We start from the raw sequence: 23860 nt of genomic DNA, 5'->3' as shown, positions 1-23860 counted from the left end.
TGAGTGATAATATGGCTTGACTCTTGACTGAATTTGAATGTTAAGACTTGAGACATGTGACATCTCTGTCAAAAGATAATTTTGGGGGAGTTTTTTTATTTTCTGGAATAGCACATGTCCCGCCTCTTTCCTCACTAGCTGTACTCTGACATAATTTCTCTCTTTTTTGCAGCATTAAGTGAATAGGTCACTTAGCACATTGCACGCACACTTTTTTGTGTGTGTGGTTGTCTGCGTGAATGATCTTTACACAGGTTTTGGTGCCACTGTCCCACCATCCCTGATCTACAGGCAGGGAAGTACGTCCATATTTGTTTAAAAGTCTCTTAGCAGTTAATAAAGATGCATTTCCTCCGAGCCTCTTCCTGTGGGGACGGTATCAAGGCACTGTTAAGTTTCTTTGATTTCTGCCACCTCCAATCACAGCGGGACACTGACTCATCATTGTGCCACTTCAAAGCCTGGGAATGGCCGTCCTGACCCCACCCACTGCAGGAGCCCCCTTAAAAGTCACGGTCATCCCAGAGTGAAGGGCTGAAGGATGCGCACATCACCAATGCCACTTGGCTGAATGACTGGATTTGTTTTTGGCGCAAGACAAAAAGAGCAGTGGATATAATTACTTGGATTCCTTATTGGATTTTAAAGGATTTTTTTAAAAATACATTACACCGGTGAATCTTGAGAATGCAGTCCATCAGGAGTAAGTAGACTTTTTCTTGCTCAATAATCAGGATGTTGTTTTTAAAACAAGCTAATTGCATCTTTGTTTTATAGACTTGAAGGCCAACTTCAGCGGCCCTCCTCCATCTGCCATGGCTTCGGGTGATCCTTATCTGCAGGGTAACATCCGAATGACTCTGGAGGATCCGGAACTGTGGCGGACCTTCCATGAGATCGGAACAGAGATGATCATCACAAAGCCGGGCAGGTGAGATGTGCAGGAAAAACAACAACAGCGATAATGCTCAAAAGCGCTTTCTGTCTTCTTTTCACACGCTCACTTGTTTTCCAGGAGAATGTTTCCACACTGCAAGGTCAATCTGTCCGGTCTTATTCCTTGTGCCAAGTACATTTTACTGGTTGATATGGTGCCAGTGGACGGCTTCCGATATAAGGTACACATTTGATGTCATTGTGCATTTGATTAGACTTGTTAAGCCAAGCGGAAGTTCTACATACTGAAAAGCTACTTTTAACCTTTCCAAAGGGTCAATTTCACCCGCAAGAATCATTGAATCAAGACACATTTTCTTCACTTATTTGTAGAGCTTTGCCTGTTGATTTTTCTCAGCCTCCCCAGACAAGTTTGTCACCCCCTAACCCCCCCCCCCCCTTTTTGTTCCCCCTCTCTGCTAACATTGAACATCAAAGCGTGCTATCTCTTCCTGTTTTTCTATCCCCTGCTGGGAGCCCACTGTACTACCCCCCTATCTCAGTGGGTGGTACAGCCAGCCTTCACTCTCTCCTCTATCTTCCTCCTCTCACTGTGGGAAGGGGAGATGAACTTCCCTCTCCGTCACTCACCTGGCTATGTACGACAGATTAGCCTTTAATGACATTCCGTCTGCGTCCTACAGTGGAATAAAGAGAAATGGGAGGTGGCGGGGAAAGCGGAGCCTCAGCCCCCCTGCAGGACGTACCTGCACCCCGACTCTCCCGCCCCGGGGAGCCACTGGATGAAGCAGTCCATCTCCTTCCTCAAGCTCAAACTCACCAACAACACTCTTGACCAACACGGACACGTAAATTCCAAAGTTTCAATCCATCCGGTTAAAGTACAGAATTTGAGCTGGTTTGCGCCCCGTCCGCAGATTATCCTGCACTCGATGCATCGCTACCACCCGCGCTTCCACATCGTTCAAGCCGATGACCTGTTCAGCGTCCGCTGGAGCGTTTTCCAGACGTTCACTTTCCCGGAGACGTCGTTCACATCAGTCACCGCCTACCAGAACACAAAGGTCTTCTTTTTTTTTGGGCTCTGAGGCTTTACGGCCAAGACCCCAACGGCGGACTGAGATTCTAATCTACGTTTGATGTCTTCACCACAGATCACCAAACTGAAGATCGACCATAACCCGTTCGCCAAAGGTTTTCGTGACGAAGGCACAACTAAGAAAAGGTAACAAAACGATGAATGAAACGATTAACAAGGTCTGATCGACTGAAAATGCTTTTTACTGGTGGTCCTCCGCAGGCGCGCAAACAAGAACCTGGGCGACCTGGACAAGAAAGTCAAACTCTCCCAAATGAACAGGGAGCCTGAAGAGGAGAGTCCGTCAGGTATTAGATCGTTTCATCTTCAGATGCTCAAATGGCCCATGTTTTTGAAATCCGGGGAATTCAGCCACAATCTTAATAACAGATTCTTCAAGTCTAAAGAATGCGGCATTCAACAAATGGCGAATAAGTAATAGTCATGCGAGGCCAAATGGTCATTTAATCCGGAACTCGGAAGAGAAGCAAGAAAATAGTTTTTTCCTAAGGTTGGTTCCTGACTATGAAGTTGAATCTGAGCGTTTCCGCCGTCGCAGATTTCTGCAAGTCGTCTTTTGAGGGGTACGAGGGAGATGAAGCGGAGCTGCAAAAGAGGAAGGAGGTCGAGGAGATCAAGGAGGAGCGCTACTCCCCTTGGTCCGCAGATCGGGAGCACGGCGCCAGGAACGGCTCTCCTCCCACTGCCGAATCACGGGACGTTTACAACGCGGAGCAGCTGGTTCCTGCTCTGGCGTCCTACCAGCCTTACAGGTGAGAATACTGGCAAAGATCGGAGGTGGCAAAGGCTTACGCAGAAATACAGAACGTTGTGTAAAGTACTAATTTGACGACTTGACTTAAAGGTCAAAAAGTAGAGACTCTGAAATGTACTTATTGTTAGTTTGAAAGTAGACATTTAATGTTATGGTCAATTGGGTAGAACAGTGGGTCACCGCTTTATGAAGCAGAGAGCTTATTCTTGGGTACGGATGAAAGTTTAGCACATACTTCTGAAATAATATCCATCCATCCATTATTTGTTCTTTTGTGCAAATGACTTTCGATGATATTATTAGGGCCTAGCCAGTTTATTCGGCTGATACTTGATATGTTAAAATAGTAAAAAAATATAGCTGGAGTCGGCCCATTTTTGCTGATTGTCCTCGGTGAAGTTAAACAAATGGGCCATTCTCCTGTCACGTGTGACATTATCACTCCAAATATGTTGTTCCTCTGGGCTTTAAGCTTAGGTAATAATTGAGACTGCATAAATTATAGTATATTTATCGTGTCTTAGGTTAACTCTGTCAGCATAAATAAGTAGTTTACCCTTTTCGGTTCCTTTTTCAGAGATACTGAGGCAAATCTGCTACGTCACGTGTGTGACTCACAAACACACTTTTAAAGAGTGAAAAAGAAGTTATTTTATTCATGCGATTGTTTTTAAATTAATCAGCCGATTAATTGGTTATCGGAATTGTATTCTGCCAGATATCAGAATCAGCATCTGGCTACTACTAAGTAGCTATCGTTAGTTCACGTTTCATGCTAGCAAAACAGCAACAATGCTAATCCCATTCCAACCAACTAACTAAATTACTTTCCTAATGATAGCACCTTAAGACTTCCCTGTTTGTGTTCTAGCAAATAAGATGGAGCATTTTTGAACACCAGAAACTGGTGTTTTTTTCCAGCTACCACAAGAAAACAGTTTCATCACAAATTGTTTTTGCCGATGAAAATGTTAAACAGTTCACTTAAATATGGCCATGGATGAGAATGTTTGATGATGTCAGGAGTACAAAGTAAATACAGGTAGTCCTCGAGTTACGACATACGCAACCGACGACGTTTCGACTTTACGACGCCCGTGCCTCGTCAGCACCCGTAGCACCTTCTTTCTTTAATTTCCCACAATAGGCGCATCACATTTCCGTGTTTAAGTTTTTGTCGTCTGTGAGCAATGAATATCCGTACGGAAACATGAAATATTAATTCCGGCATCTTCCGGGTGGCGCAAATATGTTTTTTTAAATTACTGTACAAAGTATTTTGATGTAAATATCGACTTTAAAGTTGAAATTCGGAGGACTCCCCGTATTCAAATGTAGAGTTTAAAAGTAAAGTCTCAAGAAGAAGAAAAAATGACTTCCCACAGTTAGCACATATCATATTTTGACAGCATTTTAGCACAATGCTGATCTCCTGTCTTGGGTCGTTTTCAGGTTCCACGAGTACGGAAAGTCTCCCTCCCCGTCCTCCAGCGTCGGCAGCAGCGTCGGCAGCAGCGCCAGCGGTTCGGGTCGCAGCAGCTTCGAGTCGCGCGTCCCTGACGTGGCCGTCCCTGACCACGAGTCGTCAAAGGCCCGCACACACGAAGTGGCCCCCTCCCCTTGCGCCCCCCAGCATCTCCCGAGCTCCCAAGACTACGCCGGCGTGCTCAACATGACTGTGGCTCAAGCAAGCAAGCCGGGCGTCCTGGGCCACCACATCTACGGCCCCTACGGCGCCGAGCAGCCCCTGGGTCAGTGGAGCGGCTCGGGTCCGGCCCAGTACCCGCCTCCTCACCACCTGACCGCCGATTACACCACGCAAGCCGTGCATCACGGCTATCCCCATGGCAACGTGACGGAATGGAGCCAGTACCCGCTGTTCTCTTATTCTTGTTGGTGAGCGCCTCTCCATTGGAGACTGAGTGACTTTCTCTGTGCTGACACGTTTGCACGCAGTCGGTGACATCGGTGACGATAATCGGCGATATCAAGCAATGAGCTGTCTGCTGCTTTTCGACTGGCTGGACTGAGACTTGCTACGCCTACAAAAGTGTGCAATGCCATACTGAGAAATTGGTTTAGTGTTGAGCTGTCTATTTATTTTGTATTTCATTCCACCTTCTAGTGTATATATTATTTTTGTATTAAAAAAAGAAAAAGAAAAGAAAGAAAGTAATCATAAGAAAGTGTGCAATTAATTTTTGTCTCCCAGTTTTGATGTGATCTGAAAATAAAGGCTAAAATAGTCTGTCTGGTGTCTCAAAATCTCTTGGCCAACTTTCGCTTTAAAGGTATTTTAGATTCGATTTCATTTCTAACTTTGGCATGACACTTTTCACAAGTACAAGGCAAGGGGAGGGGCTGGGAGATGGCTGAATAATAAAATGCTACAACAACAACAACTGTGTATTTTTTGTAGATATTCTGCAACAATGAATGCGAAGCCACATTTTTATGTAACTATATTAGCAGCATCCCCCTCAAATGCGCCAACATGGCAAGACGCCGTAGAACAAATATGGTCCATGAATATCACCATAACGCTAAATCAAGAGCCGCTCGCCGCACAGAGAGCGTGAGAATCACCTGTAACCTTAAATCAACATTTCAAGTAGGTGTCCTGCTATTGTTTGGAAATGCACTTTCCTATTCTTCCTCTTGGTTATAGACTCTTTTGTGTTGTCTCATCAAACTTCCCAAACACGTCTGTTTTTTTTTGTTTTGTTTTTTAAACCTATTTTGCTAGCTTGTGATGAATGACTATGTTTACATGCAGACAATAATCATTTTAAAACACCTTTCAAAGCCCAAATTATTGCGCATATAAACGAATTCGGAATACCTGGATTGAATGGTGCATTGTTTTTCGCTGTGCGCATGCTCTGTATTTTCGTCTTCTTTTCTTCTTTTTCACTTATTTGAATTCGCAAGGAATCTTGGTCTTTGTAGTAACGACTTGTATGCGCCGCTCCATCCCACTCATTAACGATGCCTCGCTTAAATACATTGATTTCTCTGCGGCGTTTTCACATTACTGTATTTTGTGTCTCTACGGCGAAAACACCACAGTTTGTGCCTATTATACAAGTCCGTGCTTCTGGCGTGTAACCCACCGGAAATACTCAAGCCGGTGTAAACCAACATGACGCGCGCAGCAAAGCAGCACACTTCTGGAGCGCGGAGGAAACCCGACTACTTTATTTAGCGTGGTGAACGACATAAATATAACGTCTTTTATTGAACGTGGTAAAAGCGGAAATTACGCTATTTGCGTAATCATGTTGTCCGCGCATCGCAAGCCAAGCACAAATGACATGTAAACGAGAGTAACTCGGTCCGCCACGCATGTAAACGTGTTACCTCGATTGTTTCACAAACCGGAATTCTGAGCTTAACCCGAATATTGACTGCATGTGAACGTAGTCAATGTAGTATCTAGGCGGTCGAGGTAATTAGCATCTTGACATGCGTCAAGAGTCAATCATAGACATTTGTAACAGAGAGAATCTGGTCACTTTTCAAAATAAAATGTGTGTGTTTTTTTTTTAAAGCTTCGGATAATAACCGGATTTTTTTTTTATTCTTTCAACTGTGCAGCCTGCCGCCGCATGGTCTATGGTGGCCCACGCTATCATTTTATGTGGCCTACTATGAAGTGTCTAACTTCATGTTTATTTTTAAATATTTGTACATTTGGCAGAAAATCTGTCAAAAGTGCATAGCTTCTTTTTTCTCACTTTTAACATATATTACAGTTTGTTCACTAAATACCAATAACAATTGAATAGTTGTGCTGCAAACTATTTGCCACAATTTTGCATGATCTCTTATTTGCAGTACGATTGGTCAAATACTGTAGTTCTCAGAAAGATGTTTATTGCTTATAAAATATTTTTATGTCCTAATGCTGCTTTTTAACTTCTACACAACTTTTTTCCAAACTTGCCTGGTTTATCCCTTCGTCTTTATGATGCTCTTTACGCTTTAAAACCTCTGAGAACAACTTTATTGACATTATACAGAGACAATATTAAACCCAGGTGGACTCTATCATTATCAGTGATTTAAGTCAACATTGGATCATTCAGAAATCATCAGAGAAATTATGAAGTCATTTGGCTGCACTGAGAGAAAAGGAGGTGAATTATTTTGCATGCCCAACTTTTAAAACGATAATGTGCACAGAAAACAACATTTTATATCTTTGTTTGAAGCCAGCAATGTGGCAAAAGGGCAAACTGTTTAATGGGTGCTAATACTTTCGCAAGGCACTGTACTGTGTACATTCATACGTTTTTCACAGTCATAATGCCATCCAAGAGAAACCTTAACTATGACAAAAATGAATTTGAGTTGTAAAGTACATGAGCTTAAAAATGAATGTGCCCATGTGTCTGCCATGTTTAATAAGCAGCACGTCTTCCAATGGTGTTTATTTGTATTTCTCCATTGTGGCTCTAACGAGCGCCACTCTGTCGTTTCGACAGGCCCAGCATGAATTAAAGACTCTGCGTAAGTGCGACTGCAGCTCACCTGCTGGGGTTTACCCACTAGCATCATAAAGCCAAGCACGACTCTTGTTCTTCATGTGAAAGGCTCCAAAGAGCATGACAATGGGGGGTTGTTGGCCACCCTTTCACAACTGCAAAACGCAGGCTGAGTGCTGCGCCTCCACCCGGGATGGACATGGGACACTAATGACTGTTGTAAATGAAGGGTGGGTGTGGGCATCCTCCAGGAACACATCTCATCTCGTGTACAATTCATTTTGTTGGGGGCTGCTGGAACAACAATGTTCAGCCCCTTTGTCAGTCTTGCCCTGCTGTGCAATGCAAACAGCCAATTAAGTCACTTTGGCTTCGGAAAACAAGTTGTTCCAAGGTCAGAGAAATATTGTTACACTTATGGATATGACATCTTACCCTAGCTAGTTTATGCTTATCATTAGGAATGTCGAAAATAAAAGGTATCATTGAGATTTGCCTGGGAATAAACAGTGGATACAACCGTGAAAAGGTCAAAAAATTAGATGCCACTTTTTTTTCCAGACCGATACCAGAATGAGTTGTCACCGATACCACTAGTACATAAAATTCCCCCCAAAACAATGACAGATCATTTCAAAGAAAGACCTGTATTTCCCAATATAGCATTTCTCCTTCAAATTGCATGAAATGAATGACAATTTTCTATTCTTTTAATTACTAATGTCTAGCTCCTGATCGTACAACAGCCACAAGATGGCTGCTGATACTGGTATTGGCCACTGACCCTAATAAAAAGTATAACAATTGTGTATGGAAGAAGAGTAAAAATTTATAAATATTGGAGTCAAGACAGGACCGGATGCCACAGAATTGTGGATAATAAAATCTGGTGTTTAGCAGTAGCGAATGCAGCGGTGAGGTCCAACAGCAGCAGAATAACGGTTTGACCAGAGTCCGAGGCCATGAGGATTCAAAAACTTGATCGAGCTATGACCGCTTTTAAAGCCCGAGTGAAAAATATCTCATATACGATTATCATGTTCTGTTTACACGTATTATTGTTTATTGAATATTTTTCACTAGGAATAAAAAATTTAGTAAATAATAAATAATAAAGTAATTTAGTTCGTTTTTGCCAACCCCTCTCTATCTATTGTGACTAAGGCTAACAGTAAAATCCTCAACAGCTATTTTTTTGAACGCAAGCTTTGGCATTCCTAAGTGTATTTTAGAATTTGAAATACTTAAAATGTAGATGTATCTTTATGAGAAGGTCTATTGAGTAGTTGCAAAGGACATATGGGAAAAGGTTTCTGCTTTACAAAAAGAATGACAATGAAAAGTACCTTTTTTGCTTTGTACAATTCCACAGGGTGTAATCAACTCAAGTCTCATAGTAAAGCAAAATGTGGGCCTTTTAATTGCTCTGATAATGGTCAAAGAGCAGCACATCGACTTGCACTAAGACGTCTATAAAGTCCACCGGTGTGGTTAAGTGCAAGACATTTGTTTGAAGCATCCCTTGGCGCTACTCGAGCTTTACAAAAGAGAGATTGACGCATGTTGATCGTGGACGTCCGCGACTGGTGTCAGCGGGTCCCCTCCAGACAAGCAGCACAATAGTGTGAAAGATAGCAAGTGGGGGGGATGTTGGGGGGTGGGCGGTGGGCGGTGGGCGGTGGGCTAACAGATGTAGAGGAAACACCCTTGAGAGGAAAGCAGCAGTCAACCTTCATAAAGCTGATGGAGTGCAGGGCCAAATGGAGAGGAACTAGAAGAGACTGGCCGGCCGGAATAAAAGCAGTAAGCCAGCAACGATTTACAGTCCCCGATGGTGTCAGTCGGTCCACCTGTGCGAATCCACTTGCTACAAAACATTAAATTGGTGGAAATCGGTGCAAAGCTCTCAGTGCCTTATCGGGCTGTATTTTTACATGATTGGACTGGAAGAGGACTAGTTCAGTTCAGTTTTTTTCAAGCTGAGATGTGAATAATAACATACATATATAGTGCATTTCTATAGTGATTCAACAATATTGAATATACAGTACTGTTTTTCATTGAACTGGAACGTCCCCCAAATGTAAATAAATATTTCTTGCTGATTATACAATTCTGAATATTTTGTGAAGTATTTTTATGTGTAACTTGTGAAAGCTGGGCGATACGGCCCAAAAATAAAATTCTCGATTTTTACAGACATTCAGGACGATTACGAATTTAATTGATTTTAAACTATTAAACCCAACAAACATTTATTTAAACGTTTTATTTATTCAAAAATAATTCCTGTGCAAAATGTTCAGACAACAATAATGTGTACTGATTCTAAATTAGTTTTAACATAAAGTTAACATTCATAGTGTTTTCTTAAATGCCAGTAGTTGGCAGCTATCGTTAACATGTCTTGTAAAGCACTCATCCAGCATTCTGCCACAAAATTACAACTTAGACAAAACATTTGAATGTGACAGAACATAAGAACAGCAGCTTTTAATAATCCAAAAGACAAAATTAGATTTCACGATTTAGCAAATTTTCAACGATTCGATTTTTAAAATGACGGTGTATCCAATTAATTCGATTTATTGCCCAGCCCTATTTGCAAGTATGTTCAAACATATTTACAAATACGTTCGAGTGTACATGAAGCCTAAATGTTAAAAAAAAAAAAATTAAGCATTTGGCCTACATTATACCAACATATTCATAAATAAAGTACATAAAAATTGTTTATTCATATTTTTATGATTTATTATTATGCCTGCAGTGCATAAGTCACTGCCATGTGGCATTATAGGAAAAATGCTAAGGTGTTAGCATTTAACCTACAACTACAACATTTGCATATCTTGGGTGACGGGCTTAACCGGTTACATCATAGGTGTCAAACTCCGGTCCTCGAGGGCCGCAGTCCTGCAGGTTTTGGAGGGTTCCCTCTTCCAACACAAGCTGATTCCAATCAACAGGATCGTTATCAGGCTTATGCAGTGCTTGCTGATGAGCTGATCATATATCAGCTGTGTTGGAGAAGGGAAACATCCAAAACCTGCAGGACTACACCCCTTGAGGACAGGAGTTTGACGCCTATGGGTTACATGGAAGGGAAAATATTTCTTTAATATTTCAAAAATCACACACAAAGAATGTGAAGGAACACACACAAAATAAAGAAAATTGCGCAATTTTTTTAATTTTTATTTTTAACTTATCTGCATCATTAAATTATAAGTGAGTTATCAAACAGTAGCAAACTAATCAACAGTACAAAACCGGCTCGGGGTTGTTTGATCATCTAGATAACAGATGATTCGACACTTCTCGGTGGATTCCATCATGACATAATGTGTACAGTAATCATAATAGAGTGAAGGAACGCACAAGTGACAGTCGTGTTTGGGTTTTCATCACATTAAAACAACAGAAAGATCATGATTTTGAAGTTGAGATCTTTATCTTGCCGCATTCTTGCTTCCATTATCAATCAGTGCAATCATATCGTGACACTAGTGGCACAGGTGCCTAAGGCTCGTCATCACTATCCAAACTTAATTACATACACAAATATACAATGGATGTGAAAAGTCTGCACAGTGCACACCCTATACAAATGAAAGGTTTTTGTAATATCAAGAGAAAAAGTGCAAAACTTTTGCCACCATTATTCTGACTTGTATAAAACATATACAAAACAATTGGGGAAAAAAAGCAATCTTTTTGAGAAGGGAAGTACAAATAAACAACTGAGCGGCTGTATAGCTTCTTAGCACTTTGGATTTACATAATTAACCAATCACATAAATGGGAGGAAACTTCCATTTAACTCTTCACGTTAAATAGGACACACATGCCATTGTTTAAAATGCCTCTGATTAATGACAAATTAAGTTGTTTTAGTAGGCTTTCTAGACATTTTTTGTGCTATCTAGCAGAAGCCTTTAAGATTTTAATTCAATTTAATTCCTTCCGCCGTTGGCCCAGATGTAACTGGGGGGGAAAAACAGCCCCAAAGCATGACACTGCCATTGCGATGCTTCACTGTAAATAAGATGTTCTTTTGGTAGTGACTTAGCAGTTTTGTGTTGCCGCTAATAAGCATGGGCCACTTACCGGTTTCTATATAATGGATGGATGGATGGATGGATGGATGGATGGATGGACAGGCATATCTTAGTTGTCTGTTTTAACTTCCCCCGTCCTAAAAAAAAATATCATTAATGTTCTTCAATTGCGTTGTTTAGATTGTATTCATTTGATGGTGGAAAATGTTTGGAACTGATTTAATGTATTTCTATGTAATTTGGAGGGTGACATCACAAAAAATTGGCATTGTAACAGGTGTGTAGACTTATGTCCACGGAAGCTTTCAGAAGTGAAAAACAACAAAGCACCATGTTAAAGTGCACCCGGTGATGCTTTTGGGTTACCTTCTGGTATTACTTGGTGTAAAGGATGTGAAGAACTAAACTAACAACAACACTCTTTAAAATGGAGAGTGCAGTTGACAATTCTATTGGGTTGAAATAATTAGGGCCCATCCCAATTATTTTTTTGGTGGCTTTTAGCCTTTTAATTGATAAGACAACTAAAGAACTGTCAGGAAATGTCGCAGAGAGGGAATGACTTGCAGGAAAGGGCCGCATAGTCCGGGAATCGAACCGGGGTCACCTGCTCCGAGGACGAGCCTCTACACATGGTACGGGTGCTAGCAATCGCCCATGCCAATCCCAATTCTACCCCTTAACCGGTCATTTACCCCTCAGTTGTGCGCGTCACGACATCAAAGTGATGAGCCAAATCTTAGAGGACTTGGCCTCACATCAGGAAGCAGCGACAGCTCTGAGATAAAGCCGGCGAATTAGCAAAGTGCGGCAGGCTGCCATGATTGTTGTTGAGCATGTGTGTGGATACCAGAAAATCAGGGGCGATTTTTAAAAATGTATATTATATTATACATTTTATTATATATAAAAAAAAAAAAAATTGGTGCAGGAGTTTATAAAAAACTTTTAATGTAACATCTTCTGTGTAACTATCCAAAGTTGCAACATGTACACATGACCATTGAGACATAATATGTATATGTGTTTTTTCCCCCATTTTTTTTTTTTATATTGTGGGTGCGTTTCATATTTAAGTGGTAGCCAGCTGCGATCTCCACATATTGCATAGTAGTGGAAGACAAAGATGACTGCATAAAGACAGATAGGCTTTTTGAAGACACCCTGACAAGCCATTAAAAATAAAAATAAATAAAAAAAGTCATACAATCGCTTTGATTATGGCATCAATTTGATATGCTAAAGAAATGTCACAGCAGATTTGTCCCGTAAGGTTGCACTATTTTAGAGAGCTTATTAAATTCTCTGTGGAAATAGAGTGAAAATAGTTTCAATCAATTTTCTTCAACAACTATGGGAAGCAAAAATGTTATTTTCAAAAGGGATGGGAGAATCTCTGCTCCAATGTTCTGAACTCCTGTTTGGATGCCAGTGTGGTGTTGCGCAAAATAACGTCTAGCGTGCATGCAGTTGGTCTTCCCATAGATGCAAGTGAATGTTGCACACCCACGAGACGTTTCATGTCTGCCCATGGCCTTCAGAAGCGGTCGTGTGAGTAGCGCTGGCTATTGGATCTTAGACTCTATTAGACTAAAACAATCAGTCCCACAGAATCCACCATTGCTAATCAGAGAAGTAATGTTTGTTGACTTGAAGTGGCATTTTCAGAGGCACTAAAAAAGGGCAGTAACCATGCCATAAATAAGATCATCATAATTAAAGGTACCTTCAAGTCTGTAGCGCTCAGCCACGAGCTCATTCGTCTTCATCCGTGCTGGTGTGTGAGCTGAAAAAGTCATCTTCCCATGATGCTTTGAGGTGCTGCTCCAAGCTCTTTGCGAGTGCCAACACAGCTGGCGGCATGAGCACCACGCAGGCCGCTAGGCCCGAGACGCGCTCCTTCATCGGCGTGTCGCTCTCCCACTCACCCGTGTCGGTGTTGAACACGTGAACGTATTTCATCCGGTTGCCTTTGTTATGAGAGCGCCCGCCCAGGACGTAGATGCGATCGTCCAATACTGCCATGCCGGGTTCCCCGTGGCCGGCAGGGAGCGGGCTCAGTAAAGTCCAGGAGTTGTCCGAGGGCTCATAGGACGCCATCTGAAACACAATATACAATAGTTGTGGTAAATTGCATTAAAAAAAATTATTATATTATTTTGTACCCCACAATTACTCTCAATTTCATTAAGAGGGTGAAATGTACCGGTATTCACGTATGTATTGACTGTATATATTTTTCATGTCGGTTTTATTAGCAAGAGTCCTGTAAAATGTATTGCTTTTATTTTTCGTCTTGAAATTGGTTATTTAGATTTTTATCCCTAAATAATTTTGTAATATATTCACTGCAAATACATCCATCCATTTTCTTAACCGCTTGTCCTCACAAGGGTCACGGGGGGCGCTGGAGCCTATCCCAGCTGGCTTCGAGCAGTAGGCGGGGTACACCCTTAACTGGTTGACTACAAATACAATACAAAAATATTAGTAAAATATGCTATTTTACAGTTAATAAATGTAAAAATAATTAAATTAAAATATTATCACTATTACATAACTTAAATGTGTTCAATTTTATCAAATAATTGGTAATTATTTCTAATTAAATTAATTATACTTATATTTTTATTTTCCCTTCAATTTGCTTGTTTATGTGAAAATATATATTTATTTATTTATATTGACTTATTTTAAATATTTTAAAAATATTGGTTAAAAATAAACAAGTGCACATTTTTTTATATATCGTCTTCAATAACTGGTTAATTAACTCATTAATTCATTATAAATATTTTTTTTTAATGCACATCGATTCTAATTTCATTTTACATAGGATTTACCATTTTTGTTTTTTAAATCTCATTTGTGAAAGTGCCACCTGTGATCTAGATTTAGAGTTGAGTAGCAAATATTTTCAGGCTTAAGGGTGCTAACAAATTCCACCTCCATATAGATACATAGCACTCAAGGGGTCTTTGGTTTAAAAGAAAGAACTTAATGGTATCCAGATTGTTAGTTAATCATTTATCAGTCAATACTGCCTAAAAACAAAGGCATATTGTTTAAAAAAAAGAAAAAAAAGAAAAAAAGACTGAACCTGTAAAACTGTGGTGTTGAATGTGATGCAGTCCAAAAATTTGTGTATATCTAAAAAAAAATGGTGCACCAGAAGTGGAAGTGGAAGAACATGCAAACTCCACACAGGAAGGCTGTAGCTTGTATTCGAACCCCCATCTCAGTCCATGAGGAGGTAGATGTGCTGCCTCATGCAGCATATAAAAAGAAAAAAAACGTGATGATGTTGTACCTGTAAGACATCCCGCCTGTAGCCATGCTCATCATTACTTCCCCCAATGACATACAGGCGTCCGTTGACAGCAGCCATGCCGTGCCACGCTCGCCCCACTGGCCCGTCCGCACATGCTGTCCACTGGTTGGCCGCTGGGTCATAACAGTAGGTCTCTCTTAGGTACGCCTGCCCTCTGCGCCCACAAGTAATGTACATTTTTCCATCTGTCACAGCTCCAGCATGGGCATAAACCTACAATTAAGATTGAACAATTAAGAGAAGACTGGGATAGATTCCTTACAAAGAGTGGTGAGTATATAGCGCCCTCGTGTGCACACAGGCAGAGTTACAGCTCGTACCTCTCTGAGGAGAGGAGACACAAACTCCCAGGTGTGAGTGTGTGGGTCGTAACGTTCCACTGAGCACAGCTCCTTGCTGTAGTCACGACCGCCGATGGCGTAAATATGGTCGCCCAACACGCACACGCAATGGTCGGCGTGCTGATGCTGCAAAGGTTGGATGGAGCACCAGCTGTTGTGACGAGGGTCGTATCTAGACAACAACAACAACAACAATAATAATAATACATGAATGATAACAGGATTAGATTATTATCAGGACGGACTTCACAAATAAAGGAAGAAAATGAGTGCAGATTGACGCTCATCATAGAAGTCAATGTGGAGTCCATGAACATTTTGACAACAGCATACATATTTACAGTATGTAGGCACCCCGTGTTTTGTGCATTAAAAAAAATTATTATCCAAATTGTAATTTTTAAAAATGTGTTGGGGGTGTACTTATTATAGGGCAATTATAGGAAGTGTCAATGAATTTGTAGATTTTTTTTCTATTCAAGGTCTGGCTCAGTTTCTGACCCCCAGCTGGGGTCCAAAGTATATCTGCAGTTGGACACTAAAATTCCCCAAAAATAAATTGAATACTACTGTATTGAAAGGCTTGGAAGCTTTCATTATTATATTTTTTAATGCTTGATTCAATCATATTTAAGTAATTTTTTTGTCTTTTCATTTCAAATGAAATGTACATTGTGCACGTAAAAACAAATGAGGCCCCTTTCTGTTTATATAACTTTTTGCCCACTTTAAAGGGTTTTCAGAGTTTGGTCATGTGACGTTTACAAGCTGAGCCGTGATTGGTCATTACATAAGCCCTGAGTAACTGTGATGTCATTTTTAGTTGACAGCAAGTGGCCTAGTACCCCCCCCCCCCAAAAAAAAGATGGCTAAGAAAAGTTTGCTGCTTAATTCACATTTCCAAAAACACAACCTCACTCAGAAGACCGTGTTTAGACTAGTGTAGCTGCATAGAACATATTATTGTAAACAATTCGATTTAAAAAATATATATATATATTGATAGAAGCCGTATAATGGAGTCCTCACCTCCAGCAGCGATTCTCTGCACGAAATCCACTGGTATTCTTGTCTCCACCAATAAGATACACAAAGTTGTTAAGCACAGCAATTCCCTGGTTGGACATCCGGGGAGTGTTCACTGCATTCAGAGCCCTCCACTCATTCCAGCTCGGGTGGAACACCTGGAACAGGTGCTCGCTGTCCATATGAGAATGGGAAGAGAACATCCCGCCGAAGGCCAAGATACAGTAAAAGGTGGAGCGGGGCTGTGTGAGAGGACTCTGAAGGACTGGCTGCCAGATCTCCTGCTCATGGTAATAGAGGGCGGCGGACACGGCTTCCTTTAGCGGGCACTGATCCAGTTTATCGTACAACCTCTGCAGCACTTGTTTGTCCATTAGGCAGAAACGCACGGCATCAAGCATCTCCAGATTGTCCTGCAGTATAGCGGAATAAGCAACATTTAGATGGACAGGGAACAATCGCTGTGTCATGGTTTGCCGTTCACATCGCCGTTAAATCGTGGTAAGCAACTGTTCTGAATTTAGTATCATGTCGTGCAGGAATGTGCAGGGCATCACTGAGGTCTACTGGAAGAGATTAAATGAGATTGGGAAGTCAAGTCAAATAATGTCTAAACATGGCATTCTGACTAATATTACGGTTGTGGAATATGGATTAAGTAGCCAATTGCACCCGTTTTCATCCATCTCAGGGCGGACAATTTGCTGCTTGCTGTCAACTGAAAGTGACATCACAGTGCCAAATGGCTCAGGTAACGACCAATCATGACTCACCTGTTTTCTGAGTTTGGTCATGTGACGATCACAAACTGAGCCGTGATTGGTCATTACCTGAGCCCCAAGCAACTGTGATGTCATTTTCAATTGACAGCAAGTGGCGAAATGGCCTCTCCCTGTGAAGGGACAAAAATGGGTGGATTTTGCTGCTTAATTCATACTCCACAAATGCAATATTAAACAGAATGCCGTGTTAAGAAATGTTTCTACTTTACTTTAATAGTAGAAGTTGTTAAAAGGTATACGATTATGTAACGTATATGCTAATTGCTGTTAGCCCCGCTCCAGCAATTCAATGTTAGCATTAAGCAAGCTTTTTTTTTGTTAGACAATATTATACTTTGGTTTAAGATTTTGGGGGTTAAATATAGGGGAGAGTGGGGTAATTTGTGCCAAGGGGCAAGTAGTTCCACCCTTGTTATTTAGAAAAACATAGAAGTTGATGATGTGACCACATGTTTTTGAAGACATCCATTTTGCTCATCTGGTTAAAAAAAAGCCTTGAGAGGTAAGCACATAAAATTTAAAAAAACATGTTCTTGCCCTCCAAAGTAAAATTTCTATGATTACAGTTTTTTTGATGGCTGTGTTTGAACAATTAGAGACAACTTTGAAAACAGTTCACACATGTTTTAGTGCTTTAGTAAGCTACATCATGAGTCTTGGTTGGCATGATGTTGGTTGGCTCAAAACAGCTGGGGATGCATTTTTCTCAAATTGGTGGGCTTGGGGTAATTGTTGTCAAAAGACCCAGGTTAAGCTGTACAACTTCCCCTAAATTATGATTATTTACGTTATATTACTTTACTGTATTTTATTGTTGTTGTAAACTGTATTCTTACATTTGATCACTAAAAGTATGTGCCATTCTTATTTTTTGACCAAATATCATCCTGTCACCAGATACAAAAGGAAGACAGGGTTTCAACTCCTTTTGAGGAGTTGGAAAGAGGAGTGAAAGAGGGAAGACCATACGTCAGGCTGGAAAGGAGATAAAAAATCTGCAGGATGGCCATAAAAAAATGTAGGGATACGAAAAAAATATGCTCAGGCTTACCCTCCCGAGCAGTGACAAATCTGGTTGTTCTGCTCACTTGGGTTATGCGTCTTAAGAAGTTATTTTTCCCTTGCCAAAATCCACAGAGAGAAAGAACAGTATTGTTAAAAAGAAGTGAAAGTGAAAACAAGAATTGTGACTGGCATACCTGAGAAGATGGAGTTGGAGAAGACTCACAAAGAAAGAGAAGATAAAAAGGCTAAACAGGAAAAGCAAAAGAATGAAAGAAGAAAAGGCCTCTGAAACCTGCAAGTCAAAGTTTTGTATTGAATTTGTCTTCCTTTTATATAGCATTATCATTTGTGAGATTAAAATGACCTTCTTTACTTCAGTTATCAATGGCACAATTTACCCCACTGAATTCTGACTCATGCCACAAAACCACTTTTTTTTCTAAACAGTTTAGTGAAGATCCAAAGTGATTGCTCTCAGGGACGCACAACATCCTAACCTATATGAACATATTTTAGTTGGAGGCCTTCCTGTAATACCCCTGCGTAAAAGACACTAAATCAAAATTGTCACTACTTACCCCGCTCTCCCCCAAAATATTTTATTCTCTTGTTTTATATGTCAGTTTTACATTAAACTTCTGCTTCGCCTCTTATTTGGAGAACTGTTTGAGTAAATGAGAAAAGGCAACAAAAAAAAGAATGTATGTTTAAGTGTGTTTTAAGTGTATGGGAGGGCTCAAATCTATAAAACTATATATAATGTTTTTTATATTTTATATAGTCTCTGTCACAGATTTTCACCAATTGCAAATGGGTCTGGAACGTGTCCTCCACCATAAACTGGCATTCATTGCATGAGGAAGAACAGCGTGAATAGCATTGTCCTTTTGTGTAGGTGACGGGAGAGAAAAGAAGATGGACATACCTGACTGACCTGCAAGTACACCTGGTCACTCTCCACCTGCTCAGGACTGTAGTGGTAGTGAAGCGCTGCCTCGTACACCTCATTCTCACTTTCCACCTCCAGCTTATCACTGCTCAGCACTCGGAATACTTCTTCTTGGGGGAGCCGCCGGTAGACGTCCGTGCGGGACAAAGCCTGCAGGTTGCTCAGGATGTGGGCGTGGACTTTGGCATTGAGTTGCTGCAGTCCGTAGAGATCAGCGAGGCGATGCATTTCCAGTATGTTGCTCTCGTCCAGCCAGGAGAAGAGGAACTCGCAGCAGAAGCCAATGACATCCTCAAGCTTTTGAAGGATGAAAAACACACCAAACGTATCATAAAGATATACAATTTAGAGTTCAACCAAAAGGACTCATACTAGATTGTGTTTTTTAATCAAAATAAAATATTTGACATGAACTATTTGAAGCATGGCTGGCAACCAACAGAACAGATCATGTTCGATTTTGGGGTACCTCCGTATTTAGCATTGTTGTGTGTTACCCCATTATATTTTGACAAGAAAAAACACACCTGCACCAATGTGGCCGCTATCAGGACTTCCTGCACACAGTCCAGGTCTAACTCGATCTTTGAAGTGTAGATATAGTCCAGTATTTTGGTCATGCCCAAATAGGACACGCCATGGATTGGAATCTCATTCTGCTGCATCTCTCGAAGGCCTCCAGTGAACATTCCCCTGTAGAATAAATTGACATTATGTTAGGGAACTTTGAGTTGTGAATGAGCGGAAGCCTGCTGACGACATCCTGGATTGTTCCCTAGCAAATTGCAGAGCACACCTACTGACAACTTAAGACTCCACAATTCACCTAACATGCATGTTAGTCGAACCCGGGGACCTTCGGCACCATGCTGCCTTACCATGGATATGAAAAGTCTACACACCCTGACCCTAATACAAAAAAAAAACAGGTTTTTGTGACATTAAAAAATCCGACTAAGAAAGATAATTTGAAAACTTTCACCCGCCACCACTTCCTGAAGAGAAGATACTAGCTGATAGGCAGTTAAAAGGTCAGGGCTCTTTGTACTCATTTTAGGAATTAGTGGAGCATGCATGACGTAGAAAAATCTTTAAATCTGTAACATTTTAAACTCCACAAAGCACCTTCAAAACAAGTCGTACTGGTATCGGTTTTATAGCTCTGAACTTTGGGGTTCAAATCAAGATGCCGCCTTGCCGTGTGGAATACAGATCATTTTCGAAAAATTTGAATATCATGTAAAAGTACATTTATTTACATAATTCCATTCAAAAAGTCAAACTTTCATAGAATATAGATTCAGGGCACACAATTTAAGTGATTTGTTTATTTTTACATCATTTGGGCTTCAAGCTCATAAAACCCACAAAAACAGGATTTCAAAAAAATTGGAATACTGTTAAGAAATCACCATTTACTTCTCAGAAAAAAGAGACAAATTAAGATCACATCAAATCAATCCAAATATTGTACTTTCCAAACGAAATGTCAAACTTTAATACTTGGTTGGAAATCCTTTTGCCTCAATAACAACCTCGAAGCACTGTGGTATTGCCCGGGGGTTATGGAAGCCCAGATCTCCTTGATGGTTGCTGTCAGCTCTTCTTTGTTTAAGTTGTTGGTGTGGTGTCCCTCATTTTCCTCTTGATAATACCCCATAAATTCTCAATGGGGTTGAGGTCCAGCGAGTTGGGTGGCCAGTCAAGCACTGTGATGGCATAGGCATCAAACCAGGTTTTGGTGCTTGTGGCGGTATGGGCTGGAAGATCAAATCTGCATCTCCATACAGATCCTCAGCAGAGGGAATCATGAAGTCCTCTAAAACATTTTGGTAGACTGTTGCTGTGACCTTGGATTTAAGGAAGCAGAGTTTTCCAACACCTGCACTGGACATTGCATCCCAAGTCATGACTGACTAGATATTTCATGTTGGACCCTCAAGCAGCTTGGGTTCTGTTCCTCGCCCGTCTTCCTCCAAACCCTTGGACCTTGATTCCCGAATGAAAGGCACACTTTACTTTCATCAGAAAAGAGGCTTTGGACCACTGGTCAACAGTCCAGTCCTTCTTCTCCTTGGCCCAGTTGCGACGCTTCCTACAATGGTTCAAGCTCATAGGTGGCTTGACCCGAGGAACCAGACTGTTGTGCTGTGACTCCTGCCTCATTCCACTTTCTGCCAGATTCTTGAATATGCTCGGTTTGATAATGTGCTGAAGCCCACGGTCATCTGTTCTGGTGGTGCATCTTCTCCTGTCACATTTTGCCCTTGGACACCGCAAGCTATGAACTATTGTGGCTTACCCAGCCTTATTGATACCCTATCAATGATGTTCTTCTGGCCAGTTGTCAAGGCTGCAGTCTTTCTCATATTGAACCAAACCGAGACAAATACACCAAACTGAATTAATTTAATGACACCTGGGGAAGCCTGTGTAGACGTTTTGAGTGTAGTAGATTACACTCAGTTTAAAAAAGTCATGTCCTGCAAAATTTGGGCTGATTTCCTTTTCGTAACAGTATTCAATTTTTTTTTTTATCCTGTTTTTGTGGGTTTTATGAGCTGAAACCCCAAATGATGCAAAAATAAACAAATGGATACTTGAAATCAATTAAATTGTGGGCCCTGAATCTATAATCTATGGCAGTTTGACTTTTTGGATGCAATTATGGAAATAAAGGAACTTTTCCATGATATTCAAATTTTTTAAAGAGGATCTGTATGCATGTTCTCCATGCTTGCATGCTGGGGCGTGCGGTGACCTTTGGAAGGGCAGGTGCTCAAAGCAAGAAAAGGGGCACATGATAACGTGCCTGCACTATCCACCCACTTGGGGTTCGAACCCATGTCACCACCGAGCCGCCATGTGTGGAGGGTTGGGGGGGTTCTTAAAGTAGATGAATAGCTCAGGAAATTGTTAGAGCGTGTGCATGTAGATATGTGCGTACGTACGTGTGTGTGTGTGGGGAGGGAGGCGGCTAATCCATTGTAAAATTCTTCATTGAAATAATGGCTAAACAATAAATCACACATAATGAAACCAATGCCAATCGCCATAAAAACCTTTTGACATTTGTGTCTGTAGAATCATTTATGAACAAAAAATTTAAATAAATAACAAATATTATATAAACTATACAATTAGGATTTTCCTATAGTGCAAGTAGCATGAAAAATTTCTTACTTTACATTTAGCTTAATTCGGGTAAGAGCAAATGCAATTTATTATTTTTCTGCAGTAGTAGATGTGAATATTTTATTATTGGGACTGTAGCCAACAATTAACTGCCACCTCTCAGCAAGATACATTGTTTGTTTTTGATAAAACGCTGTGATTGTTGTTGTTGTTGTTTTTTTCTTCTTTTTTTATTTTGGTTTTTCATCATCCCCCTAATTTATGAACACACTTCTTTCTACCTGTTTCTTATTAGGACCTTACTCTGACTGCAAACCCCCCAAAACGAGCTGTTAGTTAAAATAAAAACAAAGATAATTTCCACATAGATTTTGAAGTATATTTCAATTCAGCTATCATTGAGTACATGCTACGAGTTGGAGTCTTCAGGAAGTTTATTAAAATTCTGAGCGAGAGTTACAAATTCCGGCATATTCTGTGTAACTTAAAACGCATCAGTAATTGGAGCATTAGTTGGAGCATGGAGTTTTCTGCATTCTATGACTTTGGCTTTGGCTTTTGTTTACTGTGAGTGAGACTTAAGTAAGTACAAACGGAGCGACCAATTTACCGACCGCAGGTGTAGTGGCGAGCGAGCTAGCAGAATGGGGCTCTTGATAACGTCCGTCCATCCATCCATCCATCTATTTTCTTAACCGCTTGTCCTCACAAGAGTCACGGGGGGCGCTGGAGCCTATCCCATCTGGCTTCAGGCAGTAGGCAGGGTACACCCTGAACTGGTTGCCAGCCAATCGCAGGGCACACAGAGACAAACAACCATCCACACTCACACCTGTGGACAATTTGGAGTGTTCAATTAGTCTGCCATGCATGTCTTTTGAATGTAGGAGAAAACCGGAGCACCCGGAGAAAACCCACGCAAGCACGGGGAGAACATGCAAACTCCACCCTGGAAGGCCGAAGCCCGGACTCGATCTCACGTCCTCTGCACTGGGAGGCGGACGTGCTAACCAGTCACCCACCGTGCCGCCCAATGATAACATAATAATTATAATTCGTTTTATGTAAATTTATGTTGCTTAATTTTAGTTTTGAAAGGCAACAAAACTACTTTTACAAACTATTTTTTTAAATATAAAATAAATAAATAAATGAACAAAGGGGCACTTTGGGCATCAGTGCCAAAAGGGCATGCACCCTAACCCTTGACTCCAATGGATCTAGAAACGCCCCTGTGTACAGTATGTGAGGTCGAATTAGTGACTGCATGCGGGAGCTGTCACATTAACAGATACAGATCCTTCAAGTATGTGTACAAAGTGTTAACTTGTGACAGTAAAGTTGTTCCATATTTCACACTAAACCCATGCATGATGTGTCATAGGACAAAATAATAGTGCGTCGCCAAATGTGATGCGCCTGACAGGCTGTTGATTGCAAGTAGGTTCCTGGAAGTGTCATTTTACATCAACTATCAGTAGTAACTATTAATGAAGTCTAAAGATAATGTAGTGTGTATCTGTTGATGTTATTTAAAGCAGCGTCACAAGTCCAGGACGGGGTTTCACTTTAACAAAACAAGGGGTTAATGACAAAAGCTTCGAATGTTTTACCTAAAGTAATCGCAGGCGGCAGCGAGAAGCACACGGTGGCCGTGGATGGCTCGACCCTCTACCAGCAGCACCACGTCGGACAGGATGCCAGCTTGCCGGAGCCCCATCAGGCTGTCCAGGAGGCTTTGGGAATGGGCCGAACTTCTGTACGTCTGACGGCCGCGGAGGGTTGAGGAGCCGCCGGTGACCGAACCGCCCACCAGACCCAGCTGTCCGTTGTCGGCCATGGCAGGGCTTTGTTGTTCAGGCTTCATCGCCTTAGATAGCTGGCGCTAGCATTATCAAGACGACTATCGACATAAAGCGATTCAACAGCTACTCGGGACCAAAAAACAACAACAGGAAAAGGAGGAGGAGTATGGGCTGCTGCCAGGGTGGTT

At 41.2% G+C, this 23860-nt stretch overlaps 2 protein-coding genes across 4 annotated transcripts; one reads left to right on the top strand and one right to left on the bottom strand.

Moving 5' to 3' along the window:
• Window positions 1–519: 519 nt before the first annotated feature.
• tbx16 (T-box transcription factor 16) lies at window positions 520–4946 on the top strand. Its single transcript, XM_086076388.1, has 9 exons — window positions 520–703; window positions 778–931; window positions 1016–1118; window positions 1581–1745; window positions 1815–1961; window positions 2052–2122; window positions 2198–2283; window positions 2535–2748; window positions 4203–4946. Exons 1-9 carry the CDS (start codon window positions 688–690, stop codon window positions 4648–4650), a joined length of 1404 nt encoding a protein of 467 aa, XP_085932514.1. The 5' UTR covers window positions 520–687; the 3' UTR covers window positions 4651–4946.
• A 5473-nt stretch (window positions 4947–10419) lies between these two features.
• klhl22 (kelch-like family member 22) lies at window positions 10420–23734 on the bottom strand. Of its 3 annotated transcripts, XM_086076611.1 has the most exons (8): window positions 23481–23734; window positions 19260–19425; window positions 18709–19029; window positions 16000–16409; window positions 14950–15142; window positions 14609–14842; window positions 13025–13398; window positions 10420–11435 (listed from the first exon to the last, which is right to left on the bottom strand). In XM_086076611.1, exons 1-7 carry the CDS (start codon window positions 23732–23734, stop codon window positions 13054–13056), a joined length of 1923 nt encoding a protein of 640 aa, XP_085932737.1. In that variant the 3' UTR covers window positions 10420–11435; window positions 13025–13053. The 3 variants fall into 3 exon arrangements, with proteins under 3 accessions (XP_085932737.1, XP_085932736.1, XP_085932738.1); XM_086076610.1 differs by having other exon boundaries at window positions 10420–13398; XM_086076612.1 differs by having other exon boundaries at window positions 10420–13398; window positions 18718–19029.
• Between the last annotated feature and the right edge of the window lie 126 nt (window positions 23735–23860).

This window comes from Leptonotus elevatus, chromosome 5 (genome assembly GCF_054856555.1).
Source record: "Leptonotus elevatus isolate MCC_2025b chromosome 5, RoL_Lele_1.0, whole genome shotgun sequence".
Classification (NCBI taxonomy): domain Eukaryota; kingdom Metazoa; phylum Chordata; class Actinopteri; order Syngnathiformes; family Syngnathidae; genus Leptonotus; species Leptonotus elevatus.
This window is presented reverse-complemented; position numbering and strand designations above follow the sequence as displayed.

Coding starts and splice junctions, on each gene's coding strand:
- tbx16 (XM_086076388.1), top strand. Junction 1,962..2,051: donor CCGCCTACCAGAACACAAAG/GTCTTCTTTTTT, acceptor TCTTCACCACAG/ATCACCAAACTGAAGATCGA. Junction 2,123..2,197: donor GAAGGCACAACTAAGAAAAG/GTAACAAAACGA, acceptor GGTCCTCCGCAG/GCGCGCAAACAAGAACCTGG.
- klhl22 (XM_086076610.1), bottom strand. CDS start 23,734: ATGAAGCCTGAACAACAAAGCCCTGCCATGGCCGACAACGGACAGCTG. Junction 19,030..19,259: donor TAGCGGCCACATTGGTGCAG/GTGTGTTTTTTC, acceptor ATCCTTCAAAAG/CTTGAGGATGTCATTGGCTT. Junction 13,399..14,608: donor ACAGGCGGGATGTCTTACAG/GTACAACATCAT, acceptor ATTGTGTTTCAG/ATGGCGTCCTATGAGCCCTC.